This window comes from Trichomonas vaginalis, chromosome II (assembly GCF_026262505.1).
Source record: "Trichomonas vaginalis G3 chromosome II, whole genome shotgun sequence".
Classification (NCBI taxonomy): Eukaryota; Parabasalia; order Trichomonadida; family Trichomonadidae; genus Trichomonas; species Trichomonas vaginalis.
The window spans coordinates 10,816,411-10,842,401 of record NC_067204.1 but is presented as its reverse complement, the minus strand read 5'-3'; the positions used below and the strand labels follow the sequence as shown (position 1 = coordinate 10,842,401).

The 25,991-nt window shown below is 33.0% G+C and overlaps 4 protein-coding genes and 1 pseudogene across 5 annotated transcripts, besides 3 other annotated features; 2 read left to right on the top strand and 3 right to left on the bottom strand.

The window, feature by feature from the left end:
- The first annotated feature begins 534 nt into the window (after window positions 1–534).
- Window positions 535–1,091: a mobile genetic element.
- A 4,446-nt stretch (window positions 1,092–5,537) lies between these two features.
- TVAGG3_0522920 lies at window positions 5,538–6,451 on the bottom strand (annotated as a pseudogene). Its single transcript has one exon. A coding segment is annotated over exon 1 (914 nt).
- Window positions 6,452–8,523: 2,072 nt separating this feature from the next.
- Window positions 8,524–8,957: a mobile genetic element.
- A 5-nt stretch (window positions 8,958–8,962) lies between these two features.
- Window positions 8,963–10,546: a mobile genetic element.
- Window positions 10,547–10,636: 90 nt separating this feature from the next.
- Window positions 10,637–14,148, top strand: TVAGG3_0522890 (GTPase activation domain, GAP family; the record flags this gene model as incomplete). Its single annotated transcript, XM_001302003.1, has 1 exon — window positions 10,922–13,798. One exon carries the CDS (start codon window positions 10,922–10,924, stop codon window positions 13,796–13,798), a length of 2,877 nt encoding a protein of 958 aa, XP_001302004.1.
- A 40-nt stretch (window positions 14,149–14,188) lies between these two features.
- Window positions 14,189–17,692, bottom strand: TVAGG3_0522880 (cyclin-dependent kinase inhibitor 2C-related family; the record flags this gene model as incomplete). Its single annotated transcript, XM_001302002.1, has 1 exon — window positions 14,189–17,692. The coding sequence occupies one exon, from the start codon at window positions 17,690–17,692 to the stop codon at window positions 14,189–14,191; it is 3,504 nt and encodes a 1,167-aa protein (XP_001302003.1).
- A 3,679-nt stretch (window positions 17,693–21,371) lies between these two features.
- On the top strand, window positions 21,372–22,472 carry TVAGG3_0522870 (pectin lyase-like family; the record flags this gene model as incomplete). Its single annotated transcript, XM_001302001.1, has 1 exon — window positions 21,372–22,286. The coding sequence occupies one exon, from the start codon at window positions 21,372–21,374 to the stop codon at window positions 22,284–22,286; it is 915 nt and encodes a 304-aa protein (XP_001302002.1).
- Window positions 22,473–23,023: 551 nt separating this feature from the next.
- TVAGG3_0522860 (Fanconi anemia group M (FancM) family member family) lies at window positions 23,024–25,486 on the bottom strand (the record flags this gene model as incomplete). Its single annotated transcript, XM_001302000.1, has 1 exon — window positions 23,098–25,470. One exon carries the CDS (start codon window positions 25,468–25,470, stop codon window positions 23,098–23,100), a length of 2,373 nt encoding a protein of 790 aa, XP_001302001.1.
- Between the last annotated feature and the right edge of the window lie 505 nt (window positions 25,487–25,991).

Genomic DNA, 25,991 nt, shown 5'->3' with positions numbered 1-25,991 from the left:
CAAGCCAAATTGTAACAAACCAGTTGTTGATTGCATGGTATTATTCATCGAACTGCCAATTTGATGAATTACATTTCTTAGTCATCAAAATAGTGGTCATGTTGTAAACGAAAACGATAAAAACGGCTTGACAGTAAAGTGATACTTTACATGGCAAAAAATAGAGCCTTACTTTTGAGATACTTGAGATTGAAACTGAATCTTATGAGGCGGTGATCTTGAATCACTACCTCATAAGGTTCAGTTTCATATAAAATTTGTTGCAATTTGTTATTCTTTTGCAATTATTTCTTATAAGATTTTACATCTTTTAGCGGGGAATGTTTGTTATCATGTATATATTATAAATATCTACACGATAACGAACATTCCTCGCTAAATTGCTGAGAAACTTTGAGGAAATGTCGAACAATTTCCTCAAAGTTTCTCAGATTTATATAGATCACTAGAGTCCCCTAGGCACTGATTCTGGTTCAGTACCTAGGAGGCTCTAGTTCTCTAACGAACTGATAAAATGTTTTTAAATTTTTGGATATTGCTACCTGTGAAGCACTGACTTCAAGTCAGTACCTCACAGGTAGCAATTACATTGAAAGATGGGAGAAACTTTGTCCGAATGTTAAACTATTCGGACAAAGTTTCTCCATTTGTAGTGGAGATGGAAGGCTTTGAGGTATATTATATTAATATATACCCCAAAGTCTTCCATCTCCACTTGAAAGTTCCAAAACTTTGGGTTAATAGTTTGCAATTAACCCAAAGTTTTGGAACTTTCTAGAAGGAATTGCAGGGTAAGAGGTACATATCATACTATGTACCTCTTACCCTCCAATCCTCCTTCCTTAACATAAACAAATTTGGAGTTAATTGTTTGCAATTAACTCCGGGTTTGTTGACCTCCAAATGAAAATGAAAGGGTAAGAGGTATATAGTGACCCTATATGCCTCTTACCCTTTCATTCTCATTAATTATGGGAGAAACTTTGGCCGAATGTTAAATTATTCGACCAAAGTTTCTCCCATTTTTTGAAGGGATTGGAGGCTATGAGATACTGATGCAATGTCAGTACCTCATGGCCTCCAATTCCATCCTGAAACTGATCAAAGTGGACCTTACATGCATTTGAAATTTGCCATGTAAAGTCCACTTTTTGAGAGAGAGGATTTGACTGCGTCAAATTCTCTTTTTCGTTTACGAGAGTCATGTTACTATTCGTTAGGTTAAATTACTTTTAATGCCCATTCAAGGAAGTACATGTCAGTTACAGGGTTTATAGTTTTACTCGAATTGAGTAAACCTCTTGGAAGCAATTACCACAAGAGCCAAGACTTCTCGTTTACAGACTTTGAAAGCCAGGAAGGAGCCAGGTAACAATAATGGGCTCTCTTATGATATTTTGGGATATTTATCAACAATTTGAGTTTCTACCTATTGTCTTCAATGAGGATTTTTTAGGCCAGAAGTACAATACCTGTACAGTCTAACTACTAGGGCAATGTAGTCAAACTGTGCACGTATTGAACTTCTAAGGCTATTATTTATCTGCTATTGACATCATTCTTTTACATTACCGTCCTCTGGTCCTTAGAGGACCATAGATTCTGAAATTACTTGTGCAGAGCAAAGTTCTTCCGAGATCTCTCTATCCTTCGTAGATCTCGGAAAAACTTTGCCTTAAACTACTGCATTAATGTTTCCTAGTATTCAAAGAGCTATGAATTCTATAGTTGATCTTATAAGGTAGAGTTTTCCTAACTTTCTCATTCGTTGAAAGGTTTTCAACAAAGCTATACCTTAAAAATCTGTGCTTGTTATATCTGATCATTTGTGTGTTAGGGAGGTAAATTTATTCCACTAGAGCAAATTTTTTCCGAGGTTTCTCATCGAATGAGAAACCTCGGAACAACTCTTCAATAGTGTAATGAATTTGTGGTATTTGTCCTGCAAACAGCGAGAGAACTTGTCTGTAATTCGTTTATGATGAAGTTATCTGGATGTCTCTCAGATGAGGAAGGAAGTCCAGAAAACTTCACCATAAGTTAATACTTGTGTATTTCTATGACTCTCTTCACGTCAGAGAATGTAAATTTACTCGAATAGGGCAAAGTTCTGCTCAAGTTTCTCATTTGATGAGAAACCTCGGAAGAACTTTGCCCTAAGGTAATGTATATGTGATTGTTGGCCCGCAGAGAAACAAGGAATCTGTTTGTATTTCGTTTATGGTGAAGTTCTCGGATGTTCTCTCAAATTATATGGAAAATCAAGATAACTTCACCATAATTTGTTGTAGTTGTGATTCTCTGGCTCTTTGCCGGCCAGAAAACTAGAAAATATTTTATAGTGGGAGTATGCTCGATGAATACCTACTCACTAAAAATATACTTATTTTTTGTTTTCCTATGGGAAAATAGTTTTGATTTTTATACTATCGTATGCTTTGTTATTGCAAATTGTCTATTTTCTTAATAAAAACTCATTTTTCCGTGTGATTCTGAATCAATGCATTCCAAAAAAGCGTTTTCCGCCTTTGAAACGTGAAAACACACATTGCATGAAGAATCAGAGAAGATTTTCTATCTTTCAATTTTTTAACTTATTGAAATTGATAATAACTCCAAATTAAGCTGATAAACTCATAGAGCACATAAAATAACACATGCCTATCATATTTGAATTTTCTAAAAATCTCCAAAAAAATCGCGTTTTAAAAAATTTCGTAGTTAAAAAAGTAAATTTTTCACGAAAAACTATAATTGGTTTTTTTTGGAATTCTTCGAGTTAGAAAACCTTCTCTGATTCTTCATGCAATGTGTTTTTCACGTTTCAAAGGCGGAAAACGCTTTTTTGGAATGCATTGATTCAGAATCACACGGAAAAATGAGTTTTTATTAAGAAAATAGACAATTCATGCAATAACAAAGCATACGATAGTATAAAAATCAAAACTATTTTCCCATAGGAAAACAAAAAATAACGTATATTTTTAGTGAGTAGGTATTCATCGAGCATACTCCCACTATAAACTATTTTCTAGTTTTCTGGCCGGCAAAGAGCCAGAATCACAACTACAACAAATTATGGTGAAGTTATCTTGATTTTCCATATAATTTGAGAGAACATCCGAGAACTTCACCATAAACGAAATACAAACAGATTCCTTGTTTCTCTGCGGCCAACAATCACATATACATTACCTTAGGGCAAAGTTCTTCCGAGGTTTCTCATCAAATGAGAAACTTGAGCAGAACTTTGCCCTATTCGAGTAAATTTACATTCTCTGACGTGAAGAGAGTCATAGAAATACACAAGTATTAACTTATGGTGAAGTTTTCTGGACTTCCTTCCTCATCTGAGAGACATCCAGATAACTTCATCATAAACGAATTACAGACAAGTTCTCTCGCTGTTTGCAGGACAAATACCACAAATTCATTACACTATTGAAGAGTTGTTCCGAGTTTCTCATTCGATGAGAAACCTCGGAAAAAATTTGCTCTAGTGGAATAAATTTACCTCCCTAACACACAAATGATCAGATATAACAAGCACAGATTTTTAAGGTATAGCTTTGTTGAAAACCTTTCAAATAAAGAGAAATTTAAGGAGAAATTTGCCCGTTTGATGTATGGTGATAAGCATATTTGAGAGTTTGGAGAGGCAAAGTGCAATCACCTATCAATATTGCACTTTGCCTGTCAAAAGTTCTTCGCATCTCTTGAGGTGTGAGGAAGTTTCTCGACAGAGGAAACTTTCATATCGAATGTTGCTCTGTCGAGATGTATGTGACAGGCAAAGTGCAATCACCTATCAATATTGCACTTTGCCTGTCAAAAGTTCTTCGCATCTCTTGAGGTGTGAGGAAGTTTCTCGACAGAGGAAGAACTTTTGACAGGCAAAGTGCAATATTGATAGGTGATTGCACTTTGCCTGTCACATACATCTCGACAGAGGCAACATTCGATATGAAAGTTTCCTCTGTCGAGAAACTTCCTCACACCTCAAGAGATGCGAAGAACTTTTGACAGGCAAAGTGCAATATTGATAGGTGATTGCACTTTGCCTGTCACATACATCTCGACAGAGGCAACATTCGATATGAAAGTTTCCTCTGTCGAGAAACTTCCTCACACCTCAAGAGATGCGAAGAACTTTTGACAGGCAAAGTGCAATATTGATAGGTGATTGCACTTTGCCTCTCCAAACTCTCAAATATGCTTCTCACCATACATCAAACGGGCAAATTTCTCCTTAAATTTCTCTTTATTTGAAAGGTTTTCAACAAAGCTATACCTTAAAAATCTGTGCTTGTTATATCTGATCATTTGTGTGTTAGGGGAGGTAAATTTATTCCACTAGAGCAAATTTTTTCCGAGGTTTCTCATCGAATGAGAAACCTCGGAACAACTCTTCAATAGTGTAATGAATTTGTGGTATTTGTCCTGCAAACAGCGAGAGAACTTGTCTGTAATTCGTTTATGATGAAGTTATCTGGATGTCTCTCAGATGAGGAAGGAAGTCCAGAAAACTTCACCATAAGTTAATACTTGTGTATTTCTATGACTCTCTTCACGTCAGAGAATGTAAATTTACTCGAATAGGGCAAAGTTCTGCTCAAGTTTCTCATTTGATGAGAAACCTCGGAAGAACTTTGCCCTAAGGTAATGTATATGTGATTGTTGGCCCGCAGAGAAACAAGGAATCTGTTTGTATTTCGTTTATGGTGAAGTTCTCGGATGTTCTCTCAAATTATATGGAAAATCAAGATAACTTCACCATAATTTGTTGTAGTTGTGATTCTCTGGCTCTTTGCCGGCCAGAAAACTAGAAAATAGTTTATAGTGGGAGTATGCTCGATGAATACCTACTCACTAAAAATATACGTTATTTTTTGTTTTCCTATGGGAAAATAGTTTTGATTTTTATACTATCGTATGCTTTGTTATTGCATGAATTGTCTATTTTCTTAATAAAAACTCATTTTTCCGTGTGATTCTGAATCAATGCATTCCAAAAAAGCGTTTTCCGCCTTTGAAACGTGAAAACACACATTGCATGAAGAATCAGAGAAGATTTTCTATCTTTCAATTTTTTAGACTTATTGAAATTTGATAATAACTCCAAATTAAGCTGATAAACTCATAGAGCACATAAAATAACACATGCCTATCATATTTGAATTTTCTAAAAATCTCCAAAAAAATCGCGTTTTAAAAATTTCGTAGTTAAAAAGTAAATTTTTCACGATAAAAAAACTATAATTGGTTTTTTTTGGAATTCTTCGAGTTAGAAAATCTTCTCTGATTCTTCATGCAATGTGTGTTTTCACGTTTCAAAGGCGGAAAACGCTTTTTTGGAATGCATTGATTCAGAATCACACGGAAAAATGAGTTTTTATTAAGAAAATAGACAATTCATGCAATAACAAAGCATACGATAGTATAAAAATCAAAACTATTTTCCCATAGGAAAACAAAAAATAACGTATATTTTTAGTGAGTAGGTATTCATCGAGCATACTCCCACTATAAACTATTTTCTAGTTTTCTGGCCGGCAAAGAGCCAGAGAATCACAACTACAACAAATTATGGTGAAGTTATCTTGATTTTCCATATAATTTGAGAGAACATCCGAGAACTTCACCATAAACGAAATACAAACAGATTCCTTGTTTCTCTGCGGGCCAACAATCACATATACATTACCTTAGGGCAAAGTTCTTCCGAGGTTTCTCATCAAATGAGAAACTTGAGCAGAACTTTGCCCTATTCGAGTAAATTTACATTCTCTGACGTGAAGAGAGTCATAGAAATACACAAGTATTAACTTATGGTGAAGTTTTCTGGACTTCCTTCCTCATCTGAGAGACATCCAGATAACTTCATCATAAACGAATTACAGACAAGTTCTCTCGCTGTTTGCAGGACAAATACCACAAATTCATTACACTATTGAAGAGTTGTTCCGAGGTTTCTCATTCGATGAGAAACCTCGGAAAAAATTTGCTCTAGTGGAATAAATTTACCTCCCCTAACACACAAATGATCAGATATAACAAGCACAGATTTTTAAGGTATAGCTTTGTTGAAAACCTTCAAATAAAGAGAAATTTAAGGAGAAATTTGCCCGTTTGATGTATGGTGAGAAGCATATTTGAGAGTTTGGAGAGGCAAAGTGCAATCACCTATCAATATTGCACTTTGCCTGTCAAAAGTTTTCGCATCTCTTGAGGTGTGAGGAAGTTTCTCGACAGAGGAAACTTTCATATCGAATGTTGCCTCTGTCGAGATGTATGTGACAGGCAAAGTGCAATCACCTATCAATATTGCACTTTGCCTGTCAAAAGTTCTTCGCATCTCTTGAGGTGTGAGGAAGTTTCTCGACAGAGGAAGAACTTTTGACAGGCAAAGTGCAATATTGATAGGTGATTGCACTTTGCCTGTCACATACATCTCGACAGAGCAACATTCGATATGAAAGTTTCCTCTGTCGAGAAACTTCCTCACACCTCAAGAGATGCGAAGAACTTTTGACAGGCAAAGTGCAATATTGATAGGTGATTGCACTTTGCCTGTCACATACATCTCGACAGAGGCAACATTCGATATGAAAGTTTCCTCTGTCGAGAAACTTCCTCACACCTCAAGAGATGCGAAGAACTTTTGACAGGCAAAGTGCAATATTGATAGGTGATTGCACTTTGCCTGTCACATACATCTCGACAGAGGCAACATTCGATATGAAAGTTTCCTCTGTCGAGAAACTTCCTCACACCTCAAGAGATGCGAAGAACTTTTGACAGGCAAAGTGCAATATTGATAGGTGATTGCACTTTGCCTGTCACATACATCTCGACAGAGGCAACATTCGATATGAAAGTTTCCTCTGTCGAGAAACTTCCTCACACCTCAAGAGATGCGAAGAACTTTTGACAGGCAAAGTGCAATATTGATAGGTGATTGCACTTTGCCTGTCACATACATCTCGACAGAGGCAACATTCGATATGAAAGTTTCCTCTGTCGAGAAACTTCCTCACACCTCAAGAGATGCGAAGAACTTTTGACAGGCAAAGTGCAATATTGATAGGTGATTGCACTTTGCCTGTCACATACATCTCGACAGAGGCAACATTCGATATGAAAGTTTCCTCTGTCGAGAAACTTCCTCACACCTCAAGAGATGCGAAGAACTTTTGACAGGCAAAGTGCAATATTGATAGGTGATTGCACTTTGCCTGTCACATACATCTCGACAGAGGCAACATTCGATATGAAAGTTTCCTCTGTCGAGAAACTTCCTCACACCTCAAGAGATGCGAAGAACTTTTGACAGGCAAAGTGCAATATTGATAGGTGATTGCACTTTGCCTGTCACATACATCTCGACAGAGGCAACATTCGATATGAAAGTTTCCTCTGTCGAGAAACTTCCTCACACCTCAAGAGATGCGAAGAACTTTTGACAGGCAAAGTGCAATATTGATAGGTGATTGCACTTTGCCTGTCACATACATCTCGACAGAGGCAACATTCGATATGAAAGTTTCCTCTGTCGAGAAACTTCCTCACACCTCAAGAGATGCGAAGAACTTTTGACAGGCAAAGTGCAATATTGATAGGTGATTGCACTTTGCCTGTCACATACATCTCGACAGAGGCAACATTCGATATGAAAGTTTCCTCTGTCGAGAAACTTCCTCACACCTCAAGAGATGCGAAGAACTTTTGACAGGCAAAGTGCAATATTGATAGGTGATTGCACTTTGCCTGTCACATACATCTCGACAGAGGCAACATTCGATATGAAAGTTTCCTCTGTCGAGAAACTTCCTCGAAACTCCAATTTTTCTTTAGAACTACAATATCTTAACAATTTGCTCATCAAAACACAACCTATAAACTTTAATTTTTACTTTTGTTTTTTTCAATATATGAACTAAATTTTTTTTTTTCAAATTACTCCCACACTGGGAAAAGTATTTTAACTCAGATGTTGCCAGCCTCTTCATCATTGCATTAACAAGTGCTTTGACTCAGAGGTTGCCAGCCTCTTCATCATTGCATTAACAAGTGCTTTGACTCAGAGGTTGCCAGCCTCTTCATCATTGCATTAACAAGTGCTTTGACTCAGAGGTTGCCAGCCTCTTCATCATTGCATTAACAAGTGCTTTGACTCAGAGGTTGCCAGCCTCTTCATCATTGCATTAACAAGTGCTTTGACTCAGAGGTTGCCAGCCTCTTCATCATTGCATTAACAAGTGCTTTGACTCAGAGGTTGCCAGCCTCTTCATCATTGCATTAACAAGTGCTTTGACTCAGAGGTTGCCAGCCTCTTCATCATTGCATTAACAAGTGCTTTGACTCAGAGGTTGCCAGCCTCTTCATCATTGCATTAACAAGTGCTTTGACTCAGAGGTTGCCAGCCTCTTCATCATTGCATTAACAAGTGCTTTGACTCAGAGGTTGCCAGCCTCTTCATCATTGTAAAAATGTATTACCGCTTTTTTTTTTAATTCAATCGTAACATCTCAATTATCCGCCAAAAATTATTGGGTCTAAATTGGTTTTTATTATTATTATTTTCAGAAACAAACTAACTTGTTTTTTAGGAATTTATCATTCATAAAGTCTTTATGATATATTTTCAACTTATAATGAATATGAAATTATAATTGTTATTTTGAAAAAAAATTATTCATGATCAATTCATGATTTAACCAGTTCCTTCAAATTAGGAGAGCATATTCAAATATAATCGCTCATTAAAATCAATTTTTATATTTTTTTTTAAATCGAAATTATCTCATCATAAACCATGCAAACTGACTATTTGTTCTTATCACCATGTTACCAATATCAGAATTGTCTTTACAGCCAAAATTTCGCTCGATAAAAGTCCATCCAATAGTGAGATAATTGAGCAACTAACATTTTTCCATATCACAAAAACCTCCGCCAAATTAAAGGTACATTCACTAAGCGATAACAGTAAAATGGGATGAAAATAGGATAAATAGCATCCCTATATAGTGCCTAACAATATTTATACGGGCCAAAAAAATTTGGCTAGAGATTTGGCGAGTTAGAAAACTTAGAAAATTGAGAGGGATTTTTATTTTTGAATTTTTTTTGGAAAGTTAAAATTGCGATTAAAAATCGATTTCCGGGAGAACTAAGCATCTCATCATATATTTAAATCGATAAAAATATTAAATAATAGTTGAATAGTATAACAACGTGAAATTATGGCTGAATATACAGAAAAAATGAACATATTTGACATTTTTGAAAATTCATACGTTAGATGGTGACAAACTCATAAACTATACTTTAGCTAAGATTGATATATGGTTTCAACAACACATGGTTAAAATCGTAAAAATATTTTAGATTTCAAAAAGATATATATGGTAATATAATGGAACAGAGTCAGCAAATAGCATGTAAAATATGTTACAATTAACTTTTTATTAGATCTAATAGTAGATATCGAATAGTTTCCAGCTTTATGGTTAAATATTTTCTTTTCGAGCTTCTCTTTAACTGTTGTATTAAGGTTGTAAATTTTTGATGCTAGAAACTATGGAATCTTCTTTGCTGCTGCATTTTTCTTGAGAGTTCTTGCAATTTCGAATAGATCTGCGCATTGTATGAAATGGAGGCTTTAAAATATCTTGAAAACAGAATAGGACTGCTTTTCCAAAGGAATGCTTACTTGTAAATCAGAGAGTTTCAAAATTGAGAGCAAGATTATCATCATAACTTTTGATTTTGCTGCGAAAAAGGAAGACAAGTAATTAACAAATCATTTACTGTTGTTCATCAAAAGAAGAAAACTTTGATAACAACTAATGATGATAAAATTAAGCTATCTTTTAATATTTTAAATTGATAAGACATTCAAAATATTTGAATGGTTTAAAATATTTTCTTTTAATTTCTATAAGATATTATCATGATTATATAATAAAATTTAAATTTTTATTCAAAAAGGCAATATTTCAAACTTTTAATTTCAAAAATCTTAATTCTGCAATAAGTGTATTTAATTGTAGCAAATTTAATGATCCTTCGTCATGCTTAGCAATTTGGAACTCATAAATTAATGATTTCTTCAAGTAAAATTCTGCATTATTTCAAAAGTCAATAATTCTCTAGTAACTTTTCTTCAAACCCTAACCATTATATTATATGTATAATGGAGAATAATTGCAAAGAAAGATAGCCGAATTTACTGGGTAGTTCTTGTGATGCGAAATAATTGCAAATTAACACCTAGTTTTAACAGCATCAATCTCTTTTTGCTCTCATTTAAATGCATTCGCACACTTTAATTTTGAAATATAAGAGTTTTGGAAATTATCAAATTTATCTGCTCAAATACTATAGATCTTCATAAGTGTTAATAGAATCATTAGCCTTACATATAGTGTTTAATATAATGATGCACATTATACTGGGATTCATTCCTTATTCATCTAGTTATTATAAGATTTACAACCCCATGAAAATTTAAAATTTTGTCAAAAATAGTGAATGTACCTTTGAAAAATTAAAACGACAGCTATTATTAATTTAGAAGGATAATTATTTTTAAGGTTAATATTGAAGAATTACATTTTTTCGGCACTTTTGAAAAGATTTGAATTTTTATAACTGAATGAAGCCGTCAATAGAACTGCCGTTCATTCGTTATAATAAGCCTTCAAACATATACCGAGAGAAAGTCGAGAAAAATGATTATGCGCTGCTTAAAGAACAAGTCAAAAGCGAAATATCCGAATTCCAACATCAAATTCAACAAGATGCTGCAGTATTTTCAGCTGAAACATTAACGAAAAGTCCAACCGCATCATTTCAACAGATTCTTAATCTATTACATAAAGAATTTCCTTCAAATAAATTTTCAAAATTATCGAATATGTGGCCTCCTAAAATTAAAAAGGTTAGCCCATTAGCGCAATCTGTGTTCTACTTCTTGGGCAAACTTTTGCACGATTGCGATGATAGAAATGTAATATTGAAGTGGTTAACCTTGGCTTTTCTTCCAAATGAGAAACCGAAGTCATCTGAAGTCACCATGATCGGATATTCAAACTGTCTAATTCAAGATTATGAATCAGTCGCCTGGGTTTTTCTTTTTTCGGATGATACGTTCAAAAGCTTCATTTTGAATGAGGAAAACAAGTTCACAAAGCTAAAGGAAGGAAAGATCAATAAAGTCAGCATCAATATTGATACGAACTCCATCATTTTTGAGGGAAAATCTCGAGATCCAATTTTAAAGTTTTATCCTACGGATCCAAAGACAGTGATGGCGTGGGCAGATGCCCATGACGAGACGCAAGATCTGACCGTCACTTTCCTTTCTTCAGCCAGAACTCCTTTTCCAAACATTTTCTATGAATACGCTATTCCTATGCTTATGACTAACAACAACATTGTTCTCAAAGCCATTCTTCGTGTGTTCAACAACATCGGATCTGCTCCTCCTTCATTCTTTTCTGCACTTTTAGATGTTTTCGCAACAAAAGACACGATTAATACACTTTTCAGCACGATTCTAATTTGCGATCTCGAAACTACGAACGGTTCCCTCAACGAAATTGTCACAAGGAACTTAATGACGAATCAATTTTTCCGAATTTTAGTTACGAGATACTACGAGTCATATTTCGAAAGGTTCTTATCAAAGCTTATCAGGTACATTGATGATAGAGCAGATTTACGATTAACTCAGCCAGATTGTGATGTTGAACGTGCCAAAGTTGTTGTTTTCTCATTTATCAAGTACATTCTTGGAAGCTACGGAATATTCCCTCCTCAGATCTCCCATTTCCTTTCATTTGTACGATCGTATTCTTCCATTGTCCATAATAACCGTGAAGAAGTCTTTAATTTGATTTCGACCTTGTTCTTCGAAAATATATTGGTCAACGGATTATTAGGCAACGAGCCTTTTCCGAAAGTCCAACTCAAGAACAAAAACCAGATTATCGAATTATTAAGATTTATTAAGCCGATATTCATTCATAAGACGATCGAAACAACAAATCCAGAGATCTGGGATTGGAACACACGCATTACATTCCGCGTACACCCTCAACTTGACATTTTCCTTTCAGTTATATCTGATCCTGCACCAGATGCTCGATTTCCGAGCGTCAATGATGAACAGTATGAAGAATATTCATCATGCATCTTCCAAACGATCTCAAACAATCAAGATCAGTTTATAGAAAATTATGAAAAGATGAAAAAGCAAACGGCGATCTCCTCATGCGCATCCTGGAATTTTACCTTTGCCGTTTCGATGCTTTTCCAGCACATGTCCGATGGAGAAGAACTCGAAGTAAATACTGAGAACAAAAAGGACGATTATCGAAATTTCCTTGATACAGCAGTTATCAGACCACAACCCATTCCAAATTCTCCATTTTCAGACCACTACGGCAAGGATTACCTCGAATCCGCCCATCCATCTTCTTATTTAATGCAGTCCCTTGAATTAATGAACGACCAAGTTAACATTCCTAACAACAAGCTTCCACGGATGCCTCTAATTCCTCATTACAGCGATGAAGATATCGCTGCTGAGATAGAATTGCGAAAAAAAGAGCTGGCGGAGCCTCAGACCAGGACGGCGCGGACTGTGGCTCCACAAGCAAACGCATCGACCCAAGGAAACCTCACGAGCCCCCGATTTCCACCGAATCAGATGATGAATCAGAATCCGAATCAGAATCCTCTTCCTACTACTCAGAATACACAAAGTCAACAAGTTCCGCAACCGATAACATCAAATCAAGCGAAGCCGTCTCTATCTCAGTTGAATCCTCAATTGAGCAACCAACAACCGACCAACGTGATCACTCCGAACCTCCTGTCAGCCAACCAAGCTCAGAAGCAGTCTCAATTACAGCTTCTGGAGGATATTCTGAAGTCGATGCCGGAACAAGCAAAGAATACTCCTCAACCCCTGCTACTTCCATCTCAGCCGTCTCAGAGCAATATGCTGAGGCAATCCCGAAGCCAGAGTGCCATGAAACTCGCTCCGACAATCTCAATCAACCCGAAAAAGAGGGAACCAACGACGATAGAAGAGGACACACCGGTTCATCTGATTCCGACTACTACAGCTACGGAGCATCAAGCGAATATAGTTCCGAAAAGGACGGTCGGAAAGAAGAATCGTCTTAAATTAGGGAGAAGCGTCAGTCCAGAGACGGACAAAGTGATCAAGAAGAAGTCAAGAAGGAAGACAGCTGAAACAACAACGAATACGGCGTCTTCTTCAATGGATGAAGAAAATGCTCCGAAGAAAAAGGTCCTTAGGAAGAAAACAAAGAAGGCAAGAGCAAAAACAGTTGATCCTGTACCGGAGAAACTCAGTAGTAGCCCAAGTACAGACAAATTAAACAGTCCAGGTAAGAAACGAAAAAGAATTGTGAAAAGAAAAGGTTCTAACAGAGGAATGACCAAAACAGTTGAAGATGAATTACGAGAGCCCTCTATTTCTCCACAACAAGTTCAAATCCAGGCAAATAATAATAATTCTCAAAATGCGAAGCCAAAAGGAAGAAAAAGGGCATCAACAACTAAGACACCAACACTGGTTATCGATCCTTCAATTCTTGTCCCTTCAAATGCTACAATTTCTAGGAAATCTTCCAAATCCAGCAATGCAACGAAATCGTCAAAGAATAGCGATACTCCGGCATCTCCTATTACTCATTCTCCTTCAAAGAAGAAGTCAAAGACAAAGAAGAAATCATCATCTCAATCTGGCCCTCAATAATTTCCATTTTTTTAATATTATATTTATGTATATTTGCAATGCTTTATATTAGAATAAATATTATTTCGTTTATTTAAATCATTATAAAAATTTAGAAATTTTGCAAAAGAACTTTCATCCAATTTTGCCACTCCTTGCATTTTCTTATGAATTTGGTGTAATATTAGTACATTTATTAAATTTTCATAGTTATTTAAAGAATATATATGAATTACATTGGATCTGTTCCACTAAATCATCATTGCCATTTACTTCTCTCGAAATTGTGAAGCAAATAAACCAAATTTATCTTTTTCGATTTGATAAAAATATATACATTGTAACAAATCTTCAATAAAATATATCCTTTAATAGCGATTTTTAAAGATAAATCAAAATTTTTATTTAGTTTCAATTTGAAACATGAGAAATAAGAAAGTCCAATGTTTCTTGGCTGTTGTTTTCGATTGCATATTCAAAAACAGTCTTCCCATCTTTATCTTGTCCATTGATGTTTGCACCATGTGAAATAAGAATTTCAATTGCTTCTTTGCTGTTTTTCTCTGCTCCATAATGAAGAGCAGTTTTCCCATCTTTATCTTGTTCGTTGATGTTTGCACCATGTGAAATAAGAGTTTCTGCCGTCGATACACTATTATAAAATGCGGTGATTTGAAGAGATGTTGTTCCATCGAAATCTTTTTCATTAACATTCGCTCCTCGTGAAATAAGAAATTCTGCAACTTCTTGATAGTTTTTCTGAGATGCAATATGAAGAGCAGTCCATCCAATATTTTTCTTTTCATTTACATTGGCACCATGCGAAATAAGCAATTCTAATATGTTTTTGTGGTTTCCGACTGTTGCTAAATGGATTGCAGTGCCTCCATCATTGTTTTTAGCGTTAATATCTGCTCCATTAGAAAGAAGCATCATTACTATTTCTGGACAATTGTATCGTGATGCAAAATGAAGAGCTGTCCATCCATTTAAACCTCTTTCATTAACATTGGCACCATGTGAAATTAACATTTCTGCAATTTCTTGACAGTTTTTATTTGATGCACAATGAAGAGCTGTCGACCCATTTATATCCTTTTCATTAATATTGGCACCATGTGAAATTAATTCATTGACGGTTTCTTTACAATTATTAAGTGCAGCCCAATGGAGAGCAGTTAATCCTTTATTACACTTTTCATCAATATATACACCATGAGAAAGCAATGTTGATATTAATTGATTGCAATTATGATAAGATGCATAATGAAGAGCCGTAAATCCATCAATGTCTTTTGAATTTATATCAGATGAATGCGAAATAAGAAGTTCCATTATTTCTTTGTTATTATGTCGTGCTGCTATATGAAGAACAGAAGCATTTTTATTATTTTTGTCATTGATATTTGCATTATGTGATATAAGAAGTTCTATTATTTCTTTATTTTCAAAATCTGCTGCAGCAAAAAGAGGAGGTGTCCCATCAGCGCTTTTAGCATTTAGATCTGCACCATGCAAAATAAGTATTTCTGCTATTTCTTTATAACCTTTCTGTGCTGCAATATGAAGAGCAGTATGACCGGAAATGGTTTTATCATCCACATTTGCACCTGAGGCAAGAAGAAGCTCCACAATTTCTTTACAATTATTATCTGCGGCAAAATGAAGGGGAGTACCTCCAGAAGAATTTTTAGAGTTAACATTAGCGCCATGCAAAATTAATAACTTTGAAATTTCATCACTTTTATTAAGTAATGCCAAATGAAGAACAGTATTTTCATATATGTCTTTTGAATTAATATCAGCACCATGTGATATAAGAAGTTCGACAATTTCTTGAGAGTGTTGAATAACTGCTACCATAAGAGCGGTCTTTCCTTTGTTGTTTTTAGCTTCAATATTTGCACCATGGGAAACTAAAAGTTCAACTAATCCTTTATCGTTATGAATTATTGCATAAAAGAGAGGGGTGTTTCCATTAATATCATTTACATTGATATCCGCACCATGTAAAATCAATAATTCCACGATATATTCATCATCGGTTTCTGCTGCATAGTGAAGAATTGTCATCCCATTTTTATCTTTTTCATTGACAGCAGCACCATGTACAATTAGAAATTCTACGATTTCTTTATTTTTCTTACTAGATGCATAATGAAGAGTAGTACATCCATTTTTATCTTTTTCATTGAGATTTGCACCATGTGAAATAAGAAGTTCTAAAATTTCTTTATTTTTACAACCAGATGCAGAATGAAGTGCCGTAGTTCCATTTATATCTTTTGCATTAATATCTGCATTATGTAAAATAAGTAATTCAACAATTTGCAAGTTATCTTTTTCGGCTGCATAGTGAAGAACGGTCATTCCATTTTTATCCGTTTCATTAACATTTGCACCATGCAAAATAAGAAGTTTCGCAATTTCTATATTATTGTTAAGTGATGCATAATGAAGAGCCGTGGGTCCATTTGCATCTTTTGCATTAATGTCTGCGCCATGCAAAATGAGAAGCTTCGCAATTTCTATATTATTGTTAAGTGATGCATAATGAAGAGCAGTATATCCTTTTACAAGTTCTTTTTCATTAATTTTTGCTCCATGTAATAAAAGAAGCTCAACTATTTCTTTATGATTGATGGAAGATGCAAAATGAAGTGCATTTCTTCCAATATTGTCTTTGGTATCAATATTTGCACTGTTAGAAATAAGGAGTCTTGCTATTTCTATACAGTTATATCTTGCTGCTAAGTGAAGTGGAGTGGATCCATCAGAGCGCTGAGCATTAGTGTCAGCACCATGCAAAATAAGGAATTCTGCTATTTCTTTATTGTTTTGATGAATAGCTAAATGAAGCGCAGTAGTTCCATCATCACGCCGAGAATCAATAAAAGCTCCATTCAAAATAAGAAATTCTAATATTTCCTTGCAATCAAGTGATGCTGCAAAATGAATAGCCTTTGAACTGTCATCTCCTCGAGCATTAATTTCATCACATTTTGATATTAAATACTCAACAAGTGAAAAAATTGAAAAACAAGGAGAATAAATAAAACACTTCTGAAAATCTTTTGTCATATCGAGATTGATAAAGAAAGCTTGAAGATTTAGAACTTGTCCACAAACATATAATTCAATATCAATATCATATTCATTCTTTAAAAAAGAAACGAAATCAACGTTGAATGAAATAATCGCGTTTCTCATACAATTTTCATCTGGTACTTGTTCTTTCAAACATTCATGAATGATACCAGGATTTCCTCCTAAAAATGATAATTTAAGACATCTCTCTGTGATTTCTGATTTGAATTTTGTTCTTAACAACTTAAAACATCCAATTGATCCATGATAACAGCATAATTCAAGAAGCGACAATCCATCGTTATATTCCGGATATAATTCATTTTTGAGACGTTGATCTTTGTTGAATGTTTCTTCTTCTATGAATCGGACAAAAGATGCTTCATCATCTTCCATAATAGATCTGTAGATTGTATTCTTTTCATGGATATCCAATGAATAATTTTCAGCTTCATAATTTTGGAAAAGCTTTTTGTAAAATGATTCAACAGGCAAGTTGTATTCTTTGTGAAAGAAGTAATTCAAAACTTTATAATCACTAAAATCTGGTTTTACGTGGAATTCTTCATAAAGTAATTTGAAAATTGTCCAATATGATTTTAAGTACCGGTTATTATATCTATAAATGAGACAAATCAAACTATATATCCTTTTTGGTGAAAATATCTTCGTATCAAGTAAATTTGTTTTAATTGTTTGATAAATTTTTTTAATTTCATTTATTTCTGTTGTTTTGATTCGCATGAATGATGCAAAAGTTTCTTGATATGACTTATATCTTTCTGTAAGCTCATTGTATAAACGATGATCATCTTCGAGCTCCGCCATTAAAATTGTTTGAAAAGTCGTACTTTCCAACCAAAAGCTTTTGAAGGACAACAACTGAAGAATTTAATGGTTCTACCTATTTTAACACTATATTTCTAATTTTATTAAGATTTTTTTGCGACTGGAGTTATTAATTTCATATTGATGTTCATTTCAACCAACCTAAGGATATTATGAACTTTCACATTACAAATTTTAAGTTTACGCACAAAATTTAAGTTCAAAATATCCCAGAGAACACATAATGACTTCAAGAATTTAGATCATAACAAATTATTCAATTTATTCTCCATAAGAATTCATAAAAATGCAAAGGCTTAGCCGCCAGAATATTAAAATTTTACTATTACCAGTAATACTCTTATTTAGAGAAATAATTTCAAACTTCGAAAATCTTTATAGATACAATACAAAGAATCTCATGAATATAAGAACCTTATTACAAATCATTAGTAGATCTAAACAGAAAAATGTATACTACCTTCCGAAGATTAAAATGTATCTTTATATAAGTAGAATGAATATTATTTGATTTCATATCAATTATCACACCCATCAATTATCTGCCCACAATCATCTTCTGACCAAATAGAATAAAATAATAGTTCGAAATTTGCTAGTTCAATATTTTAAACAATTACTGAAAGAGATTTCAATTTGGAATATAATTCGAATAAGTAATGTTTATGATGTCTTTCTTTTGCATTTTTTAAAACTAAATAAAAAGGTACGGACACCTTTTAACCTTAAATTCTAAAAAATCAAGGGGCATTTGTTAGCTTCACAACTCGTAATACCCTTTGAATATCACCAAGATTTTAGAGCAAGCAAAGCATTAGCATACTCTTAAGAGAATGCAATGTTTGTTGCATGAACTAAACTTTGCAAAAAAGAACATATTTTGATTTTTTGCAACCTATCAATTTTCTCATCATTTGATCAGCCAAGATTACTAAAATTCGAAAACACTTATAACCCTATTCGAATTTATTACTTATACTCTTAAGAGAATGCAATGTTTGTTGCATGAACTAAACTTTGCAAAAAAGAACATATTTTGATTTTTTGCAACCTATCAATTTTCTCATCATTTGATCAGCCAAGATTACTAAAATTCGGAAAATCTCTACCATAAAAAATTAAATTTATGAAATATTTTTGAGACCGCGCTTTCTCTTTGAAAATCATGGGGATGAATCACATACAAATATATAATAAGTACGTAGAAAATGAAAAAAATCCGTCTTGCCAATTTTTAGAAACGAATTGCATTTCATCAAAAATCGACATTACCCAATAGTTGACTGGTAAATTAGCTGTTATCATAATGAACGGCATACAGTTATCAAATAAATACTAGTGCAAACGCACAACCAGCAATAAAAATTCTGAATTTTTATTACTTGTAACTTGTTTTACTCCTACAAGAAGAAGATTACTTTTGAGTTACATGAAATTCAAGTAGTATCTTCGAAATAATTGTATTTAATAAATATAAATATTTTATGTTTATTTTTTTCGGTAATCTATCTGTTTTTGGATTTTGACCACAAAAAGTTCTTCTTTAGTTATGAAATTGTTAGTTTTTTTAAAATTAAATTTTGCATTCAAGAAATATCGACGTTTTTCAGGAACATATGTTGCATGCTAAGATCAGTCATAATGTAAACCTCTCAATTTTATTGTCGTGGGAAGTATCTCAATTCCTTCAAAAAAATTGAAAAACCATTTAATTTTAAAAATATAATACTTTTAATTAGTTAATTAATTGGAGATATTTTTAAAAAATCACTTTTGATAATACTTTTGAGAACTTTAATTAAAAAAATATATTCAAAAATATCCAGGATATCAAGAGGGAATTGTTCCTTATGAGGTATATAGTTATGATGTATACCTCATAAGGAACAATTCCCTCCTTAAAATGAGAAAACTTGTTCGAAATTGTTTATCATTTCGAACAAGTTTTCTCGTTTTTAATAGGAAACTAAAGGCTATGAGGCACTGATTATATATTAGTGCCTCATAGCCTTTAGTTCCTAATAGATAGCTGGGGAACTTTCTCCAAATGATAAGTTATTCAGAGAAAGTTTCCCAGCTATCAAGAGGGAATTGTTCCTTATGAGGTATATAGTTATGATGTATACCTCATAAGGAACAATTCCCTCCTTAAAATCGTAGACATTTTTATACTTATTAATCAACCATTCAAAATCATATTCCTCTGAAAAGTTATTTTATTAAAAATTTAGAATTTTAATAAATATAGAGTTTGAATTTCATACAATACCTATATATTTTCAATAATGGAATTTGAAAACCATTCTCAAAAGTTCTCAGAAAACCTTTTTTCATTAATTTTAAGAAATCTGAGTATTAAATTAAGTGATAAATTCGTTTGACACTACTTTAATTTTTAAATTCAAAAAAATTATATGTGCTTCTTAAAATGACTCAAAAAAATTTTATTATAAAATAATATATAATATTAAAAATCCCACAACATTTTTTTACTTTACATAATCGTACTTCCTCGACGATTAATTTACACTCAATTTCTATCGTTGACCGAACTTAGCATGCAACACATAAAGAAATATTTTGCATCAACATCAATTATAAAACACATTCATTTTTCCAAAAAAATCGTAATTTTGGGATTTTGTAATAAAAATTGTAATTTTTCATTTTATTTTTCATTTTTTGAAATTTTTTTGGAATTTAAACTTAAAGCTAAGACAGATTTTTATATATGATTAGAGTATACTTGATGATTCGGTTATAATTTTATCTCTAAAAGTTATACATTCCTTTTAACAATGAGTATTTCGATTCAATATCATGTATTCAAAGCATTTTTGAGCCTACTTTACTTAAGAAATCAGATTCAACACATTAGCATATTACGATAGGATTGCTATAAAACGATAATATCAATTTTTTAAAGAAATATTTTCTGATCTCGTTTTTCAAGCATAAATTTAGGATTTATTATTAGTTATTCACCATATGTTATTGAATTCCTGTAGAAATAACTACTGATACTTCATTATTGTTAACAAATTGAAACAAAATTTCACAAAATCTTTTGAAGAATGATATATTTATGCATTACTCAAGCTACAAAAATGATGTAGAGCATTAGCATATGCATTATTAACTTATATCTTCTAATTAAATTCTAGATTAATATATCACAAAATTGGCAAGACCAATTTTCTTCATACGACACATTTAGTATATATGGTAAATATGCAATCTATGCTCTTGAGTATATGGCGTAAATCCGGTCAGAAAAAAAGTGTCTGTACCTTTCTAAATAAACTTTGAATATTTATTAAAGTTGCAATTCATTTTTGATCATGTGAATAAAACAAGAATGAGTGGCAATGCACCAGGAGAACCCCTTATAGTAAGACTTGATTCATAACATCGAATCGCTTAATGATCAATGTCTTCTTCGTTTAGGCCAAGTAAGAACATTTGGATTTTCTGTTATATATTTATCAAATGTTGCATTAATTATTTTCAAACTTAATGTACTGAAATCTTCTCATTAGAAGTACACACATTTATCAAATGTTTTGGGAAGATGTTTTTAAACTACTGAAATCTTCTCGCAAAGCTAGTTGTGAGGAAGTTCAAAGAAAGAACTGGTATTCAGAATTACAACTCTATGATGTCACTTTTTATTATTTTTAAATTGTCGATTTTTACCAAATTTTATACTTTTTTAACTTCTATTGTTAACCCAGAATATTCATATTGGCCCTTTGGGAATAATACTGTTACATTGATTAACAGATACAATGCTCCTCCAATACAAAATACTTTTGTATCCGAAATTTATCTTCATTCATGCTCATTTTTAGAAAATAGAAACTTTAGACATACAAGTGCATGCATATTTACATTTAACTGCTCCGTATATATTGAAAACTGCCAATTTTATCGAAATAGCGCTTATTATTCTGGTGTTGCCAATTTCGCTATTTCAACTAAAGTCGACATCAAAAATTCACTGTTTGCATCAAATACTGCTGATAATGTGGGTGCATTTTCTGCAGGTTGTTTAGAAGCCGGACAAATTGTAAATATTACAGGAACAAATTTTACTAAGAATCGAGCAAAAACATGGGGAGCATGTTTGCACTTGGATCAATCAAGCGGTTATATCAAAGACTTGATATTCTTTCAAAATTCAGCTCCAGATACTGGATCCATTGCAGATTACGCTTTAGCACCAGCCAAAAGGAACTACAATCAAATAACATTCATAAATAATACAGTTGGGAATAATTCAGCCGCTTTTAACTCAATTGTTCATAATTTTATCGGAGAAATCTCAAATTCCATTTTCGTCAACAATGTGAACAAGAATATGAAAGGTGCTTCAGTTGCCATACTTGGAGATGATTCTTCTTTCAAAATTATTGATTGTCAATTTGATCAGAAACAAGAAGACTTATTATACATACAATGGACAGAATACACACAAGTCGAATTCTCTAATACGACAACTTACAATTGTACTTTTGATTATACGGATATATCAAAAGAAATTAAAATTGCAGTTGATTCTATATTCCCTTAGAATAAAATTATATATTGTTTGTATGGTAAATATTAAAATAAATGATTTTTTTTTCTGATATTTTTTACGAAGCCATTTTTTTTGGAAAAACCATAGGAAATATGCGACACTCTCGGAATATGTGTCATAAACAATTAGATTTGCTAATTTCCTGATAACATCATTCTTGGATAAATTAGTTTTTTAGAATAAGTATATAATGGTTGGATCTTTCTTATACAACGTAATGGATATTAGCTTTATATTTCAAAATTTATTACTTTTACATATAGCTTCATTTCAAATTTCACTGTGAGAAAACAACATTTCGATATGAAAACACATTTAAGGATAGATATATAATATATGAGCATATTAGAGATATCAAACGTTAATGTTCAATTTTTCCTCAAATGAGTCACAAATATATATATTGTTCATATGCAAATATGAATTCATTCAAAGATCATTTTATTTTATATGCAAACTTGAATTTTCAAGTAAAAGTCACTTAGTCACATATGTAAAGTAGCTAATTCATACAAAAATATGATATTTTTACATGAAAAATTAAAATTGGATGCTAAGTTTAGTTGATTTCATGTGTAAAACAGCTAATTCATGCATAAAAAGTTAGGTATATCTGCAAAATTGATATATCATGTAAAAAATCACTTAAAAATATTCAATTCCTACAAATTTAAGTTAATTTCTCATTCTAAATTGCAATTTCGCAGAAAACTTAGTTAATTTCGTGTGTGAAATAGTCAATACATACAAAAAATAAGTTAATTTCATATAAAAATACAAAATTCAAACAATTTATTATAAATTAGTCGCTATCCGATAAAAAGGAGTTGCGAACTTGCTCTATACTATTATTTTGTGTTTCATCTTCATCAGAATCCGATAACCACGACTTTGATTCTCTGATTTGTGCATCAGCGAAAGAATCAGGTTCATCTGATAAGAAAGATTGTTGTTGTTGCTGCAGAATCTCCTTGTTTTGGTTCTCCAAGTCCTTTTCCGCTTCATTTATCAACTTTTCTATCTCATCATCACTCATATCCGAAGAATCGCTCAAAAACTTGAAGTTTTCCTGTTCTTTGTCTGCGCTACTATCAGACAAGAATGTTTTCTGTGTCATTCTGACAGCCAAAGACACAATTCCTTCAGAACTTTCGGAATCAGATTCATCATTTTCTTGACTTTGACTATTTTTCACTCCGAATAGTTTTGATACTTCTTCATCGATTGATTCAGGTATTTCCTCCTTCATATTCTTTGCAAAACCATTTAGAATGTTAGTTGCCCTTGAATGTCCAAATAATTTACCTCGAACTGTTGCTCCAAGCAATGATTTAGACAAATCAAGCTTTATCTGTCTATATTTATTCGGTTTCTTGAACATTGCGTTCATTTCAATCACTTCAACTTCATCCAACAAAGGATTTTTCGATTCCTTCTTCAAAATTTGATGTGTGTCACTTTTTTGTTTTGCACAAAGTAATTTTATACAATGTATATCATCAGGTATAGGAAGTACAGGGATAGGAGGGTTGTATAGATTGAACCTTGATAAGTTATTTGTTAACAAATTTTTGATATCGTTTGATTTGTTAACCGCTCTATTCAAAGCTTTTTCTTCAATTCCTTCTGTCATTAAAAAAATTACGTGTCCAGCCCTTTTTCTACCTGTTCTTCCCATTCTTTGAACAGTTCTCAATGGACTTGACTGAGTATCATAACAAATAATCAAATCAACTTCACCGATATCCAAACCTTCTTCAGCAACACAAGTAGCAATTATAAGATTAATATTTCCTTTTCTAAATAAACCAACAATTGCTTGCTGTACTTTTTCATTCAATCCTTCATCAGTATTAGTAACTGCTTTTCCTGTAAACACAGAACACTTCACATTTGGTATCTGTTTTATATGTGATTCAAGATCTTTCGCAACATCTCTGAAATTCGTAAAAACAATACATCGAGATTCAGAATTTTTTGCAAAGAAATCTTCAAGAATCAATGTTAATTTGACAAGTTTAGGATGCGATGTATTCTTCGCGTTACTTGTCATTTTGATCAGAGAAATAAAAGGGGGATACGACATCAAACTCTTTCGCTCAGCCGTTTGCTTCTTTTTGTCAAATTCTTTGAGTGCTTTGTCAAGAAATGTCGGACCATATTTTTGCAATTTTTCTTTCATCGAAGTAAGAGATAAAAGAAGTGAAAAATGGTTCATATACTTAAAGAAAAGTCCACTGCGAGGTCCGCTCTTGAATTTCTCCATGTTCGCGTAAACTGCGCCTCGAGATAAAAAATGGACATCAGATACATTCAAAAAACCAGCTTTTTGAAGTGGAGTTGCAATGTACGCGATGGACTGGTCCATTAACTTAGTCAATGCGTCTTCATCTCCGCCGGCTTTTACAGTAATAATTTCGATATCTGTATTATGCTGGTATTGTTTGATATCTGGGTCATTGGAATCTTTGTATATGATTTTGGATATCATCAGATTGTAAACAACCGATTGTATGCTTTCTATGTCTTTGCCAGGAGTGGCAGATAATCCGATAATGCGAAATTGGGAATTTCGCTCGGCAACCATACGTGTAATCATGCTATATGCATGTCTGTGTCTTGCATGATGGGCTTCATCGAATATGATAAGAGAAATACGACATGGATCTAATCTTCCTTTTTTTATGTCGTTTTGTACGGTTTGAGGGGTGGCATAAACAACTCTGTAGGTTTTCCATAAATCCTTTCGAATGTTGGAGTGCGTAGTTCCGAGTAATGCTATTGTATCGCTATCTGGAATTGTTGTGAACATATTGCATGCGTCTATCTGCTGTTCAACAAGAGCACGTGTAGTGGCGCAGAAGATGATGATAGAATTTGGATACCATCGGTAAAAATTCATGATAACAACAGCAGCAATGAATGTTTTACCTGAACCTGTTGGTAAACATACGAGTGTGTTGTATTTAAAGCATAACTGTGAGATTTGGAATTGATAATCACGGCGTGGAACATCGCAAGGATATAAAAAGGTGTAAATTTTCTCTTGATCTGCTTCAACATATTTGTCTGTTGACTTTCTAAGAATCTCAGTTGGTGGAAAATTGAGTGCAGCTGCTGCTTCATCATCTCCTTCAACATGCATATAATCTTCGAGACTCTTTTTCGAAGACATATGAAAGAGATTTTAGCTTACTTCCAAAAAGTGACAAAAGGAAATTCCCTTCGTCACTTTTATTCCAACAATTCACTTTACAAAATTTTGTATAAAAATAATATAAACATCATTATGTATTGCAATATTATAATTGACTATTTTTGAATTTCAAAATTTCTGTCTAAATTTATGGAATAGTCAAATTCCCTTTTATAGGGGATAAAACATGTTCATTGATCATTTTTTTGAAATGAATGTTATTCGATATCCTTTAAACATCGATTCAACAATGCAATACGAGTACAAATTCACGAAGATTGGAATGAATTTTATCCGAATGCCCAAACATACGAAAATTATACAAAACATAATAGTAAACTTACAGCGAATGAAAACAGTTATTACGTTTCATCATGCTTTTTCTACAAAGTAAACACACAAGGTTCAGTTTACTTAAACACACAAAAAAATACAATCAAATTCCTCATTGATACTACAACATTTAATAACTGTAGTAACAATCAAACAGGCGGTTGTAT